This window comes from Gadus morhua, chromosome 16, assembly GCF_902167405.1.
Source record: "Gadus morhua chromosome 16, gadMor3.0, whole genome shotgun sequence".
In the NCBI taxonomy this organism is placed as follows: domain Eukaryota; kingdom Metazoa; phylum Chordata; class Actinopteri; order Gadiformes; family Gadidae; genus Gadus; species Gadus morhua.
Genome location: NC_044063.1, coordinates 20605875 through 20625243, shown reverse-complemented (window position 1 = coordinate 20625243; position 19369 = coordinate 20605875). Strand labels below are relative to the sequence as shown.

The 19369-nt window shown below is 50.5% G+C and overlaps 1 protein-coding gene across 3 annotated transcripts in view; it reads left to right on the top strand.

The window, feature by feature from the left end:
- Positions 1-15162, top strand: part of ssh2a (slingshot protein phosphatase 2a) — a 31692-nt gene extending 16530 nt beyond the window's left edge. For 2 of the 3 annotated variants that reach the window (XM_030381148.1, XM_030381150.1), the window contains 13 exons: positions 2545-2657; positions 3287-3351; positions 3446-3567; positions 3752-3817; positions 3995-4060; positions 4747-4941; positions 7082-7175; positions 8221-8349; positions 8717-8763; positions 9076-9222; positions 9677-9877; positions 10510-11713; positions 12855-15162. In XM_030381148.1, coding sequence (XP_030237008.1) covers positions 2545-2657; positions 3287-3351; positions 3446-3567; positions 3752-3817; positions 3995-4060; positions 4747-4941; positions 7082-7175; positions 8221-8349; positions 8717-8763; positions 9076-9222; positions 9677-9877; positions 10510-11713; positions 12855-14474 — 4069 coding nt within the window. In that variant the 3' untranslated portion in view covers positions 14475-15162. The remainder of the gene's footprint in view (positions 1-2544; positions 2658-3286; positions 3352-3445; positions 3568-3751; positions 3818-3994; positions 4061-4746; positions 4942-7081; positions 7176-8220; positions 8350-8716; positions 8764-9075; positions 9223-9676; positions 9878-10509; positions 11714-12854) is intronic. The other variant, XM_030381149.1, reaches the window with a different exon arrangement.
- The last annotated feature ends 4207 nt before the right edge of the window (positions 15163-19369 follow it).

Genomic DNA, 19369 nt, shown 5'->3' with positions numbered 1-19369 from the left:
TACTAGTGATGCAAAGTTCTGATCTTTCGTCAGATCAGTTAATTCAAATGCGCATAGAATAATGCATGTCAAGTAGACAAACGATACAAAATATAGCCAACATTCTCAGTTTCATAATCAATAACCATATTTTGGTTTATTTTTGCCCATGAAGAAACAATGTCTTTAATACACACATTTATACACCACATAGAAAAAGGGTTCCTATAAAGTGATGAGCATGCGCAAAATGAAGAACGAAATGAATGATCCTTTTGCAGATATGGATTTTAGGTACCTGATCATAGAGGTAATACACATGTGCAAATCAAAGAACGAACGGAATAAATTAACGATCCACACGCAGATAAAAATCATACATACCGATCTACGTACAGATCGCACCAAAAAATCTTTGTTTTTTAACATATCGTTCTTTAATCACACATATCTACTCAATATGTACTCTTTATATACTCAATATGTACTCTGTACTCTGTGATGCAATCAGAAGTGTTGAAACAAAATAAAAAAACAGGGCAAATGCAGAATAAAGGAATTTGCAAGCCAAGATGTGGTTGATGACAAATATGGTGAACAGGAAGAGGTTGGGGTAGACGGGAAACTGAGGTCAGAGGGAACATGGACAGCTGGGAACAAGCAGTTTTTTTCGACACTGTCAAAACTCAATGACTTCATACCAATGACGTACAATAGATTAATAAACAAAAATATTTTTTAGTTTTTTAACTGTTCTTTATCTTATCTTTTTGCTACGCAAGTGTGAGTCTGTCTTGTTCAAAATAATGAGTCATTGAATCAATGTGTACTGTGTTTCAACATGAGTATACCCCATAAAAAAGGAAGTCGGGTTTAATTGCACTAGTAGGCAGATGATTAAGTCTAACAGGGAGGATAGTATCATTCAAATCCTCCAAGGGATAGTTTTCTGTCTAAACATTGTGTCAAGGTAAAACTTGCAGTCAGCTTTCACACCATCTCATGGTATTATCTGTGTCTTTGATTGGCTAGTACCACCAATGTTAAGCTATGGGAACTTTTAGCTAGCTTCATGCTAATTTCAGGTCATCCATTCGAAAGATTGAAAACAGTGGGGTGAACTTCCCAGCTAGTTCTGGGGCGAAGTGTCTCTCTTTGGTTGCAGCAGCTGGTGCTGGCTTGGCAAGGCTGGCTCTGTGTTTCCCTTCTCTCGGCCGTCTCCTCTGGACCTAGAGGCTACGAAACCAACAGCTATTGTGTGAGGATTCTTCTCAGTTCAGCTTATATCATATTGCTGTGCTGAGAACAGACTCAAAATCTTCTTTTACCAGCAGAAAATGAAGGCAATGCATGAACGAATGTGTGGAAGCAGCTCTTAAGTCCGATTGTTAAAAAAGGAATGTGCGCTGTAACTTGAATTAAAACCAAAATGCTAAGTGGGTTCTTTAAAAAGAAAAAAAGTGCAGGACCATTGAAGAAAAAAACCTTTTAGATTCCCATTGCTTGTTGCTTTGGATGCAGAATCCTGCAGGTTGTAATTTTAAGTTGTACTGCGCAATGGATACATTTATATAGAAAAGTTGGTGGGAAGGTCTATTTATTCATTATTGACAATTAAAAAACCTTCATTTGCCAGACAAAACTTGTACTACAAGTTACATTATACGCCTAACAAATCTCTACTCTGTAATTTTCCTGGGTTTCATGCATTGCACTCGCTACGCAAAGACATTTGTGAACCAAGGCCAAGGTCAAAGTTTGAAAGAGGAGTTGCACCATAAGTGTTTGGTGAACATCCCGTGGTTGTCATTTGTCTCAAAAGTAAGGCACACCTTGTTTTATGTTTCATTTTATGGCAGCAGTACAGGACCTCAGAGGCACCTGAAAAAATCTGTTGTTAGTTCATGGAAATCCAAGATATCTTTTGGTGGTGATCTCTACTAACTCAATGTGATGACCTCCGTCAGAGTGAACATAGTCGGCATAATTAGCCCCTTTGTGGTTCAGGGGGAGAACAGTGGACACGCACACCATAAGGTGTATTATGTTTTACACCATATCCTAGAATGTTTCTCTCTCTAGCTTATCTAGAAGAAAGGCCCTTCTTCTTTTATTGTCCAATAAACCCCCAGAGCTGCACTCCGCCGCCACTTTGCTCATCTGTCCCTATTGGCAGATGGTGATGCAGCTGTGCGCAGAATCAGGAAGGGAACATAGTGTCCCGTGTTGTGCAGAGTTAGAGTTCACGTTGGGGCTCTCGGCCTGTTTGTGCCCTGCAAGCCGGGCCGCCTGGGAGCTAAATGGAGCATTGTGAGTCTCCTGCTCGCTGTCCCCATCATCCGCCCTTCTTGAGACCCCGTGGTCCCGCAGTGCGTGCGAGGGACGATGTGAATTACAGAACGACTTCTAAAAGTAGTTTGATTTAATTTGATCATGTCACTTGGCTGGGAGGGGGTCGAGGTTTGAGTTTGTTTTAAAAATAAAGTGCCTTGAGGTTTTTTCTAATCTAATTGAAGTTATGTTTCCCTCCCTTCTCTCCTGTCCTCGCCTCCTTGTCTCCTCCAGTATCAGCGAGAGCTTCCTGACGGTGAAGGGGGCTGCACTCTTCCTCCCCAGGGGCAGCAGCCCCACCCAGAGCTCCTCGTCCCATGGCAGCCAGCGCCGAAACAAACACGCAGGTAAAGGGACAGACACGCATGCACACACAGACACCCCCCCACACACACAGAGACATATACGCACACACACACAGGGACACAGGCTACTCTATCCAATGACTTGAATTCTTCTGAGACATTCCCCCTCGCGGCCTCTCTGTGAAAGTGTGCCACCGGGCAGAGGTGGGGCACTGTGCTGGGATGACCCGGTGTCGTGTGTCCACATTTATGGGGCTGGTTTCACGTGGCATGAAACGAGCGTCTTCAGTGACCGTTTTGTAAAAGGGATTTGGCCCAACGTGTAAACAACTTTCACACTGCGCCATTGTTGCCTTATTGCCCTTTAGTTCACATACGATAAATAAGGCCTGCACAATGACGCAGGTGCCTGGGAGATCGCATGACTGGCCACAGATGCGTCCCTGTTCCTCTAGCCGCTCTTATTTCCGAGAATAGTTGCAATGATGTTGACATTTTTTAACAAGATCGCAATCCTGAATACTGCCTAAACTAATAAAATGAGCGAGGTCGCGCACCAATTGAAGAGCACAGCCTAGAACCGGGCTGACACCGGGGCCAAGGGAGCTCCAGGGTGGGTGTGTGTGGTGTGAAGTCACGATGCCGGGAGTCACTGGTTGTGTGTGTTCCAGGGGACCTCCGCCAGCACCTCCAGACCATGTTCACCCTGCTCCGTCCCGAGGACACCATCCGCCTGGTCAGTGCACGCCTCGCACAATGATGGCTGTGTCAGAGACCCGCAAACGGGGTGCGTTTACTAAATGGTCCGCGTCTCGGTGTGCCCTTTCCAGGCGGTGCGTCTGGAGAGCGCCTACGCCCAGTTCACCCGCTACATGGTGGTGGTCTCCACCAACGGGCGGCAGGACACGGAGGAGAGCATCGTGCTGGGCATGGACTTCACCTCCTCCGATAGGTCAGTGCCATGGCGACGCTCAACAATAAGTACAAGTCGTTGTTTACTGGAAGTTGCTTGAAGCTTTACGCAAAACAATGCTTGACCCGTTTTTGTTCTTGGTGGCACACCAATGGGATTTGAATGTGTGCCCTTTTACTAGTAGGTCTCATACCATACCGTCTGTTGTTTTTGCCCCCTCCAGTTGCTGCACACTGGGCCTGGTTCTGCCCCTGTGGAGCGACACCCTGATCCACCTGGATGGAGACGGGTAAGACCTCCATAACGTTCAACCGCCCCCAGCTCGCTATGATATCTGTGGCCTCATGTTGACCATGCGAAGAATAACGTTCTACAATGTTATTGATTTGTTTGTGGAGATTGATTTCTCTCTCCCTCTCTCTCTCTCTCTCTCTCTCCCTCCCCCCGACCCACTCCCGCTCTGCAGCGGTTTCAGTGTGTCGACAGTCAACAGGATTCACGTGTTCAAGCCCGTCTCCGTCCAGGCCATGTGGTGAGCAGCCCTCTCATGCACATCTTGCAGGCAGCAAACTATCTGTCATGTAAAACCAAAACTGAAATGGAGAATTAGGTATTTGTGTCGCTTCCTGTTGTTGTTTGCTGCTACGTGAACATTGTGTCCCTTCCACCAGCCTGCCTCCTCCTCTCCTACTCCACTCAGTCCTTATCCAAACGCTGCTTTTGCCCCTTTGATGATGTCTTTCCCGTTCTCCCGGTTTGTTCCAGTGACCTGACCCCTCACCTCACTGTTCATGCAGACGACCTCTGAACTCGTCCCGCTATCTTTTCTTTCAGGGGGACCGCAATCGGCCTCTCTTGTATCGACCCCTCCATCCCCCCCCCTCGCTTCTCATTTGAACTTCAAGTGCATTTCTCCCCCCGCTCCCTCTGGTTTTTATCCAGACGCACCGTCTTTCTCCCTGCATGGGTTTCTTGACACGGTTAGCTACCCTGCTATTTGAGTGGCTGAGTTATGACGAAGAGAGACACGCACTCTGCACATAATTGCGGCAGTCTCTTATTTGTCCAGTCAGTGAGAAATTTGTGAAGGCGCAAAGTATAGAGGTGCTCGCAGCAATAGAGCTTTAACTCATGGTGTGACTTCTCTCTTTCCCCACGTCTCCTCTCCGTCTCTCTGTACCCTCTCTCTTCCTGTCCGTGTGTCTCTCTGGGTGTCAGGTCTGCGCTGCAGTCGCTCCACAAGGCCTGCGACGTGGCCCGCTGTCACAACTACTACCCAGGCAGCCTGTTCCTGACCTGGGTCAGCTACTACCAGAGTCGCCTCTCCTCCGATCAGTTCTGCATCAACGAGTGGAATGCCATGCAGGACGTCCTCTCCCACCGCCCCGACTCCCCGGTCCTCTTCACCGACGTGTAAGAGCACGTGTGTGTCAGTGCGTATGTATGTGTGTATGTGTGTGTGCCAGGAAGATTGCATTACGAGATATGTGCACATCTGCTTACGCGTCTTTGAAAGGTTTTGCACCACACCAGCGCTTACAAACGAGGGGAAGTCTCACGGGGTTGCACAACCTCTTCTTTCCCACGAAGCAGTGGGTGCACGCAATGTACAGAAGCGCTCTGTGGCTTTTCTGTGCCCCCAGCGTTGCCCAACGGACAACCACAACTGTCCGTGGTCACACACACGCTTCCCTCTGTCACTTCCCCTCCCAGTGAATCACAGCCCAGTACGCTCAAACCCCATCACGCCACCCTGGATAAAGGGGGCTGGGGTAATAATATTTGGCAGATTTACGTCTTAGCTTTCAACAGAGAAATTCCCTGTCGTACCTCCTAGTCACGTGTCTCAACGTCGGTTTAAAATATCGGCATGACCTCCGCCTCCCACAATGTGTGTGTGTGTGTGTGTGTGTGTGTGTGTGTGTGTGTGTGTGTGGATATATCACTGTCCTGTGATATAGTGGTTGTGCGTGCATGGGCATAGTTTATCACTGTGTGTGTGTGCATACTATATCGCAGTCATGTCAGAGCATGGAGCATCCAAAATAGCTCAGGCTTTACACCCGGGGGGTGTAAAGCCTTGGGAAAAAAGGCAGGGAGGGAGCGAGGGGGGTATGCTGAAGATGACAATTTAGAGAAACTTGGGATGGTCAGAGACAGGTAGTCAGCTAAGGAGGTGACGGCAGGAAGAGAGACAGAGGAAAAGGCCCACTGTGCCTGCAGAACACAGAACATTAGTGGGAGGGTGTGTGTGTGTGTGTGTGTGTGTGTGTGTGTGTGTGTGTGTGTGTGTGTGTGTGTGTGTGTGTGTGTGTGTGTGTGTGTGTGTGTGTGTGTGTGTGTGTGTGTGTGTGTGTGTGTGTGACACAGCACCGCGTCCGGTTCACCATCCTGTTCACATTCATTGTGTGACATTGTTAACGAAACATGTAGTGTCAATTTAGTGTGTCTCATTAAGAAACGGAGAAAGAAATGGCGTTTGTGTGTGTGTGACCTCATCTGTTTCCATCTACCTGTTTGTTTAATGTGTACACTACCAAGTGACTCATCATTCAGTCATTTATGATCCATGTTACTGGCAGACGGGCTCATTGGCCTCCATGCAAACACGCTTTCCAAAACAAAGGCTGTGTTGATCCTCCTGGTCGGGGTGAGGCTCATACGGGACGAGTTATGAGCTGCTTGGCGGGCTCAATTCCCGTAACAATCTTCCTCCTTCTCCATCATCAAGTCTAGATTACGTATCATTATCACATGGGTATAGTGTGTCTAGTGTATTCTGCAGGTTTGTGTTTTCTCATCCTGTCTCTCATCTGTGTGTGTGTGTGTTGAGGACATGGTGCATTGTAGGGGCAAGGTCACAGAAGGTCCTGTCTTCGTAATTGGTCCTTCATATTTAGACAGTGGTTGGGGGGGAATCAGGAAAGGTCTATACTGTCAAATTCAGATGCACGCAATCACGTCCGCGTGTGCACGCGGACACAGACTCTCCAAGCAACCTCCGGCATTTTCCGCAAATGAGGGTTAACAAGGCTGTATGTTTGGGGGTAAACAAGGGGCCTCATTCCACCATCTCCATGCATACAGGAACGCACACCGTAGGAGGCATTCAGGGGAGAGCGCGATAAGGAGGATGGTGAGAGAGAGAGAGAGAGAGAGAGAGAGGCGGCGTGTGTTTCTCCGGAGACTTAATTAGGCCGCTTGTTATCATCCGCATTGCGGTCGTAACCAAAATACCCCGGGCCTCAGCGCGGCGGGCGTGGATACCAGGAGGGCACGGGAGCCGCGCTCCACAAGGCCGCTCTGTTGTGGAACACCAACGGCCACCGCTCGCCGCATTCCCTGCTCCTCCCACTCCGACCTCTGGCCGCGCCGGACAAAAACGGCAATTCTTTACTCTGAACAAGTCTCCCCATTGAGATCTGAAGGAAGAAAAAGAGAAAACACAGGGGGACAGGCCAGGGGACAGTAAAAAAAAAAGTGTGTGTGTGTGTTGGGGCCACAGAGTACAGTACGTTGAAGGTGTTTAATCAGGGGTCTCTTGTGCCCACAGACCCACGGAGAGGGAGCGCACAGAGAGGCTGATCAAGACACGCCTTCGAGAGATCATGATGCAGAAAGACCTGGAGAACGTCACCTCCAAGGAGGTAGGACAGAGCATATATACACAGTAAACATTGTACTGTCGCAGACGCACGAAACGGCACATGAAATTAGGGTTTGGGACTCTTAAGATTGTTATTCAACCTAATGGCAGTTTATCGCCCTAACCAGAACTGTATGTTTTACAGGCCTGAAAGAAACCACGCTTATTATTATTACTATTATTATTATTATTATTGGGCCTATAGTTGTTTGAAGGGCCTATAAGGGCACCTTCAAACCTAGGTTGATAGACTCGGCAAATTCAGGGGTAAAGTGGAAACTCTGTTGCATTTTTATTCGATTGGTTTGCGTTCATGCTTGACTTTGTGAACCAAGTAATGTAATCGCATGTCGGACTGTGAAAACGGTTGCTTGTCTCTTGGAAAGAACATCTGAGGTAAAGTCACAACGCCTCTCTGTTGTGGACAATAAAAATGGAGCAGCAACTTTGTACTTCCTTTGGTTTTCTCTCTTTTGGCTCTAGTGTCCTGCAATCTAAAAATAACCGCATTTCGGTCAATGAATAATTTAAAATCCTCAGTTTTTGTGAGTTACCGAAATGATTTTTGATTCCTTCCGTATATAAAGTGCTTTTACCTGGTGATGGCACCAAGTCTGACCGTGACTCACTATAGCCTGTTTGCGGCAGCACAGTACATTCAACCCAAAATGCATAGTTTTTTGTATATAGCTTCCTATATTTTGATCGGATCACATTCATCCAAGTTCGCTCAGAAAGTGGGCTTAGAGCCCTGTGTGAAAGCAGACCAGAGTGTGTTTGTCTTGTCCGCCCCAGAGTCCGATGTAATAATCATACCATCGAGGGGAACCATTCCAGGGTTAGATTAAAACCCCCCTGTTTGTTCACGGAGCACCACTCTGTCCTTGCAGAGATCTATTTATCTCTGGTGTGGGTCCGTTGTGTTGACCTCCAGAATCCATTCCCCTGTGGCCGTGCCACCGGGGGATGGTAGTAAAAGCATCACGTGACGGGCGTTTAACACAACTTGTTGCCCCCCCCCCCCCCCCCCCCCCCCCCCCGGGCAGATCCGCACAGAGCTGGAGATGCAGATGGTGTGCAACCTGAGGGAGTTCAAAGAGTTCATCGACAACGAGATGATCGTCATCCTGGGCCAGATGGACAGCCCCACCAAGATCTTCGACCACGTGTACCTGGTAAGAAGCCACCACCACCCGTCCCCACCCGCTGGCTGAATACACCGATGTCTAGGTCTTTGACCACTGCGGTTACACGTTGCATGCATCCTGAGACTCACAACCCTGATTGCTCCCGACGAGCCTGCTGTTGCCTTGCGTGGTTGACACGGCCGGCGTGGAGTGAATGGGTGAATGTGAGGCAATCATTCTAAAGCCACTGGTTAGGAAAGCGCTCTGAGGACGCAGTCCTGTATCCACATAGCGTGCTTTAATATGCACCGGACCATAGGCGACGGTTCCTTGTTGTTCCACCGGGGCCCAGGAACCCCTCTGTGGTCGGTTTCATTAAGTCTTGACCGTTGCGTGTTCCTGTGTGTCTCTCCAGGGGTCTGAGTGGAATGCGTCCAATCTGGAGGAGCTGCAGAACAGCGGGTGAGCAGACACAGACATTCTCTGAGCACCACAACACTGACTCACATGCCCTCCCCTTGACTTATCTTTCACACCAGCGCTCGCGCTCGGAACGACCGAACACGCTGTTCCCCCCCGACAGATGTTTTCCCTCGCAGCCAACGGCAGAAATAGAACCCCATTTATAGTTTATTTGTGTCACATCGAAAAAAGGCTGTTAATGTTTTTCCCATGCGCACCTCAAAATATTTTGAAACTTGATTATAAATTCACTGTGACGGTTTTATTAGCTGTCAGGCTAAGCGGGTGAAGAACTCATTTTGGCATTCCCAGGGTGCGGTACATCCTCAACGTGACCCGGGAGATCGACAACTTCTTCCCAGCAGTGTTTGAGTACCACAACATCAGGGTGTTCGACGAGGAGGCCACCAACCTGCTGGAGTACTGGAACGAGACCTACAAGTTCATCTCCAAAGCCAAGTATGAACACGCACACACGCAACAACACACGCCTTAGCCTAATCAAACATTTATCACTGCGTCAATGATTCATCCATGTTATGGTTAAAGCTAGAGGAGGAAATTTGGAAAATCCCACCCTTCATCCTCCTTCCAAAGCCACTCCCCCGAAACACATGACCACCGCGCTCGCTTTAGCAATATGTCTGCCTAGCCTTGTTCATGCTTAATGAGGGCGCGGGTAGAGTGTGTGCAGATAGCCGGGTAGGTCGGCAGAGAGACAGGTAGACAATCCAAAACATTGAATGGGCAGGACTTCTAGATCCTGCCCATTCACTTCAGATATTGCATCATCTCTGTTGGGGAAAATTTCATGAATCAACCATTGTGCGCTATTTGTAATGGTTAATAGCTAACTTTGGGTACAGAGCGTCATTAAACGGCTGTGGTTCCCGTCACCCCTCCGCCTTCACAGGAAGGCCGGCGCCAAGTGCCTGGTGCACTGCAAGATGGGCGTGAGCCGCTCGGCGTCCACGGTGATCGCCTACGCCATGAAGGAGTACGGCTGGGACCTGGAGCAGGCCTTCGACCACGTCAAGCAGTGCCGCGCCGTCACCAAGCCCAACCCCTCCTTCATGAAGCAGCTGGAGGAGTACCAGGGCATCCTGCTGGCCAGGTACGCTCATCTCAGACCCCCCCAGCGGGACTGCTCTGTGGCGGCAGAACATCTGAGGGGGGAGACTGACACACGGACCGGGCCAGGAAGCGGAAACCGCCTTGTTTCCTGTTTCATTGGAGGGAAATTCTACCGAACAAAATAATTTGGACAGTGGCCAATTGCATGGGTTTGATTTCTATCCTTCACAGACAACATTTTTTTAGTTTGCTACTGCTAGCCAAGTTTGCTGTTAATAGCCAATCATGCGCTTCCGGATCCTCGCCTCGGGCAACATGTTTGTTCGAAGCAAACATGAAGTGAAAGAAGATGAAACCCCCCGTCTGCCCCAATTCTAACTAGTCTGCCATCAGACCTGTGATATGAATCTGAAGTCTGCATTGTGGGGCTAGCCCAAAGCGAGAGAATGCCTTCAGTCTTTTCTTTCAAGAATTGAAGACCTTGTGGTCTTTCCTTTAATCTTCTTAGAGTTTTGCTATGTTTAGTTTATTATTTTCACTACACAGGGGGAATATACATGACGAAGCTCCGGGGAGATGAACAGAGATAATGTCATGCCACACAACTAGGGCCCTGTTTGTGTCCCTACCCCCCACTAATGGTCTGTTTAATGTTCCCCCCCCCCCCCCCAGCAAACAGAGGCACAACAAGCTGTGGCGCTCCCACTCGGACGGCGACCTATCGGATCGTCCCGAGCCCCTGTGCAAGCCCACCTCCCACTCGCTGGGCCGCTCGGACCCGCACAACAACAACAACGTCTCCTCCCCCTCGTTGCATCACTTCCTGGGCGTCGCCGTGCTGCAGGCGCTGAGCGCGGATCCCCTGGACGCGTCGGGCCGACCCGCCGACCCGCTCTCCCCCCGGCCCCGGGCGGGCACCCTGGCCCCCAGTAGCCTGCCCGCCGCCGCCGCCGCCGCGCCCCACCCGCCGTCCTCGCTCCACCTCCTGGCACCGCCTTCCCCTGACGGCGTTGACTCGGAGCAGGAGGCCTCCCCGCTGACGGCCGGCTCCAGCGACACCCTGGAGGGCTCCCTGTCCGAGGGTCTGGCCAGCGGCGCCGTCAGCCCCCTCAGCCCCCTCGCGGCCGCACCTCCCCTCTCCCGGGGTCCCACTACCACTATCACCCTCAACAACAATACCGCCTCCCCCATCCACACCCATGAGGTCAATGGTACCGCCATCACCGCCCCCAGCCCCGCCACCATCAATGAGAACGACATCCCCACCCCCATCAATGACGACGACAATATCGCCAACCCCGCCCCCATCAATGACGACGACAACATCGCCATCCCCGCCCCCATCAATGACGACAACAACATCGCCATCCCCGCCCCCATCAATGACGACAACAACATCGCCAACCCCGCCCCCATCAATGACGACAACAACATCGCCATCCCCGCCCCCATCAATGACGACAACAACATCGCCAACCCCGCCCCCGTCAATGACGACAACAACATCGCCAACCCCGCCCCCATCAATGACGACGACAACATCGCCAACCCCGCCCCCGTCAATGACGACAACAACAACCCCAGCGAGGAGCAGCCGGACGGCGGCAGCAGCTCCGAGGGCCGCAGCGACGCCTCGTCCAGCTACAGCGGGGACAGCATCGACTTCTTCAGCGCCCGGGAGAAGTTCCTGGGCCTGGCGCTGGACGGGCGCGGGGCCCGGGCGCCGCCCACCCCGGACCGCGCGCCGCAGCCGCGCACGCCGCCGTCACCGTCGCAGCCCTCCCTGGAGGAGCACGGCGAACACAGGGAGGAGGAGGAGGAGGAGGAGGAGGAGGAGGAGGAGGAGGATCCGGAGCCGAGGAAGGAGATGAGTCAGGTACATCCACCCCCCCACCCCCACCCATTTTCCTCCTCTACTGCCCCTTTCCCACTGGATACGAAACTCACCGACGACCAGTAACACTGGCCCTGTGTTTTAGTGGGAAAGGTAACAATCGGCATTCATTCCCGAGACAAGTGACGGAATAATCACGGGTGTTCAACGGCTCCTGCTGCGATTGCAGTGATGGGAACGTGACGGCCGGGGCTGCACACGGGCATTTTCCCCCCCTTTTCCCGGTATAGTGCTATGATGCGTCAAACCGTGGGCGCGTAAATAGATAGGAACAATGCAACAGCCCTTTAGTTGCTCCAACCGAGTTGACAATGTTTCAGAGCTAAAGTAGAAGTAACCACCGTACTTCGTCACCGGCCTCCCTGCTGATAACCCTGTTTTCCGGCACATTGATGACGATGACTCACCAGAATAACAACAGGGAGAAGTACCCGTCTACTGGCAGTGGGCAAGGAGTCAATTCCACATGTAAGCGGGCTTTCCCGCATTTTAAAAACCTTTTGTTGGAAAAGTTAATGTGTGTTCAAAGTCTGATAACGAAACTCTAGGGAATAGAAGAGACCAGGAACACCGGTCTCTCCCTGTACAGTGCCAAAAGCATATCTTAATGTGGCCGTGCTAATTCTTTACAACGTCCGTCCCGCTGCAGTAGTGACACTGTTATAAAGTCCATGCAGGTTTATCCTGTACTTTAATACTGAAGAAGGTCACCCGTAACGCTTATCAGTAGGGTGTGTTTGTGTCCTTCTGAACCATATAGTGACACATCACCGCATCATTGATTAATGGAATTGTCCCCCTTGTCCAGAGTCTTAATAAATGCAGGGACTAATGAACTGAGCCAATTACGATGGACTGCTGCACCTTTGCTCTCTGACTCTGCTTACACATGTTCTATACTGACCCCTGCTGGAGGGCCAGAGTACTCTCCATTTGGGACTAGAAATAAGCGAATTTCAGTTAAAATATTTTGGTCGTTAATGGTTGCATATCATAATGATATAAAATAATAAGTCATATATTTTAAGTGAAAAGGACCTCATATACGACAGAAAACCATCTGCACCCTTACAAGGGCAATCCACCCAGACGTACTAAAGAGGTGCTGTTTGTCTGTTCACAGGTCCCTCCATGCTCTGACGAGCCCCTGGACAAGGCCCGCCCTGACGCGGCTCCTCACCACGACAACGCGCTGTCGGTGCGCCACATCGTCACAGAGATCGAGTCCATATCGCTGCTCCCCGCGGCCCCCACCTCCCTGCCCCTCCCGCCCTGCCGTAGCCCCCCCCAGCCGAGCCGACCCGCCCAGCCCCTGGAAGACCAGGAGACGGGCGAGGTCACCGGCGGCGGCGGCGGCGGCGGCAGCGGCGACTGGTCCCCGACTCCTCCCCCGTCCCATCCCCAGTCCCCCTCCACGCCGGCGCAGGAGCCGCCCGATTGGCCCATGGGCTCGGTGCGGCGCGCCACCAAGCAGCTGGAGCAGCGGCTGAAGCTGGGGCTGGAGCTGTCCCCGGCCGCACATCCTCCTCCTCCTCCTCCTCCTCCTCTTCCTCAGCCCCTCCCCCGCTCCCCGCTCCACTCCCCCGCCGCTGAACACCCATCCTCGCCGCGCTCCCCCGAATCAGCCGCCACGGAGCCTCGGATCCGCCCCCCCGGGAGGCGGGAAGACGATCAGGTACAGCCCGCCGTAACGCACGCAGACGCCGCGTCCAAAGACACTCCAGTGGCGTCCCGGAGGGACCACCAAAGACTGGCCTCCCCGGACACCGTTCCCCTTCCAGGCGACGCTCTCTTCAGCCGAGGTCCCGGCGCCTCACTGGACTCTGATCCCACGGAATGCAACGGGAGCGCCCTCATGGATTCAGAAACCTCCCTCCCGTCTTCCCACTCGCCGCGGGCCTCGCCACTCAACGTGTCGGGGGTGACGGTCCAGGAGTCGGACACGGAGGCCGCGGCGCCGCCCCGCGCATGCCGGAGTCCGGGCTGCGGCCCCTCTTGCGACGCCCGCCAGAAGCTGGCTCACAGCAGCCAGGAGCTGGAGAGGATCCAGCAGACGCTACGGGAGCTGCAGGCCTTCCTCCACGAGGGGGGTCCGCCGGAGGGGCAGGTCAAGGCCGCAGACCCTCGGGGCTCCAGAGAGGAAATGGACACGGAGCCGGACGCGGGGCCGGGCGAGGGCGAGGGGGAGGCGGCGTGTAGCGGTCAGGCTACAGGGGTCCCGGAGCGGCGGGGGCTCCGGGACCGGCAGGGGAAGAGCTACCGGGAGCCGGCGGCGTGGCGGCGGGCCGTGGCGCTGGAGGCCCGGATCCGGCAGGCGGGCCTGACGCCCCCGTCCCAGATGAAGCGCTCGGCGTCTCTGGCCAAGCTGGACCGCCTGGAGCTGTCGGCCAACGACCTGAGCGACTGGGACCTGAGGCCGCCCCCCCAGGCCCCCTATTCACACCCCCGGCGCTGTGGCAGGGCCGCGTCCCAGCCGCACCCGGGACCCGACGACTCTTGGAAGAAGCAGCGGGTGCTGGTTCCACTCCCCGCTGCCCCCCAGAGACCCCCGCACCGCGCCTTCCAGGGGGACGGCTGCGACAGCGCTGCCGCGGCGGCCGCGGCCCCCGCCCCGAGGAGAGAGGAAGAGACGGGCGAGAAGGAGGGGGAGGGCCGGGGCCGGTCGCAACGGCACCGGCGCCGGAGCTCCGCGGAGAGGAAGCAGCATCAGCAGACCACCACTGTGCTCTATAACACCATGTGACCTCACTGCAGGGGACAGACCACTACTGGAACTGTTGTGTGTGTGTGTGTGTGTGTGTCTGCATGTGTGTGTGAGAGCCACTGTGAGCTCGATCTCTCCACCAAGACTGTGTTGGCCTACCTCACGTTGAGTAGCAGGGGTGTGGAGGTCCTTCCTCCACAATGATGTTTGTACAAAGTAAAGGACGGGACACGTCTGCATGTATGCCACTGGATGTGTGCCGGTATTGTGTGTGTGTGTGTGCGTGTGTGAGTGCGTGTGCGCACGCTAGTGTGGATATGTACGTCCGATAAGGAATTGTGAATGTCCAAAACTAATGCTGACCCTGTGAGTTTTTATTGTTTTTAATTTACATCCCCTTTCAGGTGCGTTTTCTTTTATTTACGTGGCCTCTGCTTGTTCGGGGTTTCTGAAACAAAAGATACAGTTTTCTTAAATCACAAGGAGGGGTTCAAAACATGCACTTTAATCTTGTTTTGACTTGTTTTTCTTGTACTCCCCCCAAGCCCCTGTTAAAACACTTTTTTATTTTAAATAGCTAATGTTAATACCCTAGAGGAGTATTTTTGCACTGATTTATTACAGCGGGGTTTTTCTGTCCTTTCATTTGCCTGTCTTGATATCAATTGATAGATTTTTTTTACCTGTGTTTTATCCATAAATAAAATGTTTATCCATCTAATATTCATCCCTGTGATTTCATTTTTGAAGTTGCCTACATATTTATGCGTTCAAAATTAGTCATAGTACTATTGACCTCCTTTCGAACAATTACGTATCTTTAGGGCCACCTGCTGGTCAAACGATGAACTGCACATCATACGAGTTTACGTCCATACGTGGAGAGGCTACGGCTCAGCGGCTGACGCGCCTTTCTGTGGATCAACTGAAGCAGCTGATAGCATGAGCGGCCTCACAAACGACCCAGGTAAATGTGGCCAAAAATATCTTGGACTTTAAACCTCAAGCCATGGCTGGGCTGGGCTCTATATTCTGTCTGATAAGAATATATTGCAAGGTACAATCCGGTTTGATTGAGGACAGACGGTTTGCCAGAAAGGCTGGGAGGAACAGCCCAGAGTGGGTTGATTTATTTCAGGCTGACATTTTACCTAACGTTTGATCGGGGTAATTAACTCACTGGATGTCGGCCAACGGGGCCCCTGGTGTGTCCGTGTGTGTGCGCGTGTGTGTGACACACACACACACACACACACACACACACACACACACACCAGGTATGCCTATATTGATTTTATGTGACCGGGTAAACCACACTGAAGATAAATCCTGTGGTGGAAAGTCATTAAGAGTGTATTTGGTTTTGATGCTGTGGAAAAAAACTCATTGGAAAATGGATATGAAATAAATCAAAGTTATACAAAAAGTTCAGCCCACTTTTATTTTATATTACAGAGTAGGTGAAGAACGGTAATGCTTGTGAAAATCCCTGTTGGAAGATGTAGACGAGTGCAATATGAATTACCCAATGTTTAATTGGCGCAATATAGTCCAAAGAAATGTCTCGTGTGGTTGACATTTCTTCAGGTGCTTCAACGTTGTTCTCGTCTCGAGCAGCCCTCTCACAACCAATCACAGGCATCCTGTTTGATCCTATCAGCTCTTTAATGAGTTCACCTGTCTCACCAAAACATATCCAAGCTGACCTTGGTTTTTTTTATTTGACGGCATGTGAAAGACTACCGCAGCTTAGAAGGACAGCCAACTCTGTTCGGCTTATTTTGTTGTGTAAACCATTGAACCAACTTGACTCTAAAACCGAGCAGTTTGTGTTTTGCTGCTTTCGACTGAACAGCCGGAGAAACATGGCGTCCTACCAGAGAGCCTTAACGTGGAACCCAGAAGTGAGTGACCCAATTCGTATTGTGCCCGAACTGGTTGTGGTGGTTTAGATGTGTTCGGGCTCTTGCTGGCTCCAGGTGAGCTGTGTTCTTTTGGGTCTGTTGTGCGAGAAGGACGGTGGAGTGTGTGTATTGTGTATTCCACTCTCCTCCTTGCACACAGAAGGGTGCGAGCAGGATGTACGACTGCAGTGGCGGTTCTAGGGGTGGGGCCAGAGGGGCCCTGGCCCCTGCTGAAATCTGATTAGCCCCTGACGTGCCCCTGTTCCATCAATCAATTGACGAGCTGAAGTACTGGAGAATTCAACGATTACAGATGCAATTCCATACCTAACTATTGGCGGCAGTGATATGTCAATGTAACTTAGGAGAAGAAGCGGACCTGCGGAGGTCCCCCCCCCCCCCCCTAAACAACTCAGCGCAAGGAAAAATAATAGAACCGCCACTGTATGAAGGCCAAAGCTATCCCTGTTCTTGCATGCATTTGTCAGCTGTGATAGTAAACGTGGCTCGCTGACTGCATTGTTTGGCTGGGTATGACTCGGAGAGTGGTAAATGTTCAGCACGTGATTTACTCTAACAGACAAGGTAAACAAGCTTGCGTGGTCTGATCCATATGCGTAGGTCACCAGTCTTCCGAGTTGCAATTGTGACGTAATTTCCGGTCTCGGAGTACTTATAGCTAGCACTTACTGTATACGTTCCCATTCGTCATTGTGATTGTGTCATGAAATTGTCTGGTCTTTGTTTATTGTTGGCTACATGTCTAGAACTTCGGGACTAAAACAGCCTCTTGATGTCGTACCTTATGATTACTAGGCTCAAGAGTATACTAGGACACCTGCTTAAACAGCAGCACCTTGATGTCCACTCCGACAAGAACAAGTCAAAAATCCCCCCACTTTGATTCACCCCACTACATGTCCATGTCATTATGCTCTTCTCTTCCAGCCACACTTTGATGTACTGTCTTGCCAATTCACTGTTCTGGCATAATTGGTCTCTTAACGTTGAACCGATGGCACTGATTCTTGAGAATCACACAGCACCTGTTGTAGATGCTGGCCGAACTGCACTCCCAAAATAACATTTGTAGTACCACGCGTCTCCAGATATCCGATGTTGAGGCAAGCTCCCTCGGCAAGGTTTTGTACAACATAAGATCCGATATCTCTAGGGTTGAAGCCTGGCAGACTGAAACGGGATACAAGACGTGCAATCTGTTCTTGATCCATCCGTTGTTTAGCCCACTTGACCTTTGGAAGTCTTTCAGAGACTCAAGGTCAAGAAGATGAATGACGAGCAGTGGAAGGTTTCGCTGTTTCACTGTTTGGTTTTCGCTTGATAGAATGAGGGCATGCTAGAATTGGAAGGTTTAAGCCATGAATTTGATGCTTTGATACACTTATACAAACTACTCGTAACAGAACCATTTTAGTCCTTCAATTTTGAATACATTTGAAGCTGCTGTTTACTGCGGAATGATTCGTTCTGTACGATGATGTGTTTGATTGGCATCTGGAAAGGTAATTGCCGTTGATCACGCCTCCTGTGCTGAAGAAAATGATGGTAGCTACCCGAGATCAACGTGCAATCTACGATTGGGCTTGTACTAATAATGAAATCCTCTCCTTCCAGGCTGTGGTTCAATGCTGAGCATCGCGTGGGCTGGAGGGAGAGATCTCCGTGCAGATCATCATAATTGTCTGGTCGGTCTGGAGTGATTAAAAAAATAATAATTATGTAGGGACTAATTCTTTTTGCCAGTTTTTTATTTGTCTACCATGTCTGTGAGCCTAGCTATTATGACAACACCCCTAAGATGGGAACCATCTTATAAGCTTTGGATATGTCCGGTTTTTATGTTGGGTATTTTGAACGGGAACTATAATAAAACTCATGCTTGTGTAGCAGCTTAGAAGCCCTAGTGAACCTCTCTGAACATGGTGCTCTTGAATGCAGCCAGAAAATGGTCCATTCCCCTAATAAAGGCCCTTATTTAAGGCAGCTGTGCAATTGTGCCTCAGTAGTGCTTCTGTCACTGCTGTGGCTTGTGTAGCCGAGTATCAACCATGTGAGTAGCATTTTAATAGACAAAATGCACTTTTATACAAGATTCCTTTGTTTAGTTTATTTTAGCTTTAGGATAGCCCCTCTTTGATCAAGTGACTTTGGACTCATTGACTCAAACCAATGTTGGTGAGTAGTGTAGGCCACAACAAATATTGTCGGTATGCAGCATGCTGAGCCGGGTTGATTCCATTTTCTTTTTTGCAGTGCCACTCCTTGGCATAGTTTGCCTCTCACCTGTTGGCCTCAGCTATAGTCTGGTATGTTTTGTTTTAGTTTGGATTTTTAGACTATGTATAAAAGTTTTTAGCTGACTGTAATAAAGGATATTTTCCCCTTACTTGGCTATCTTGTTTAGTCATTTTGTACACTAATCCTTTGTATCCTCAGCAGAACACATTTTGATTGTCTCCCATTTAAATAAAGATTTGGTTTATTTTGAATTCCCGTCTCTGACTGTTCAGTTTAATGAATCTGCTTGCCTTATCAGCTTTGTTAATCAACACAAGTAACATCCCATATTATACTGTATTTCCAGGGGTGTAATTTCCCTGGTGGCGTTGTAGGGAGATGAACCCCATCGGGTAACGTTTTAAACAATAATCTTAATTTATTTACACAAGTCAGTAAGTTGGAAGCAAGATGAGGTCAAGTGTCATGCACGTCAGCAAGTGTATGTGCAATGCATAAAGAAAAGGTATTGGGATCTGCTGCAGCCAGCCCTCAATTGATCGTTTGCAACCATGTGATCAAAATGACGTAAAAAGTGCTTACGTCACGACGGTGGCCATCTTGGTGGGAAAGCACAAGCGATCAAAATGCAAACTTGCTGCACATTGGTATTCCCGACCTACAGTTGCTCGGGAGGAGACAAACCTCTCCTCAGATGATGATGAATAGACATACATTGAAGGCATCGAACATGTCAAGTGTGGTTTTGATGCATGTAGAGTGAAATGGTTT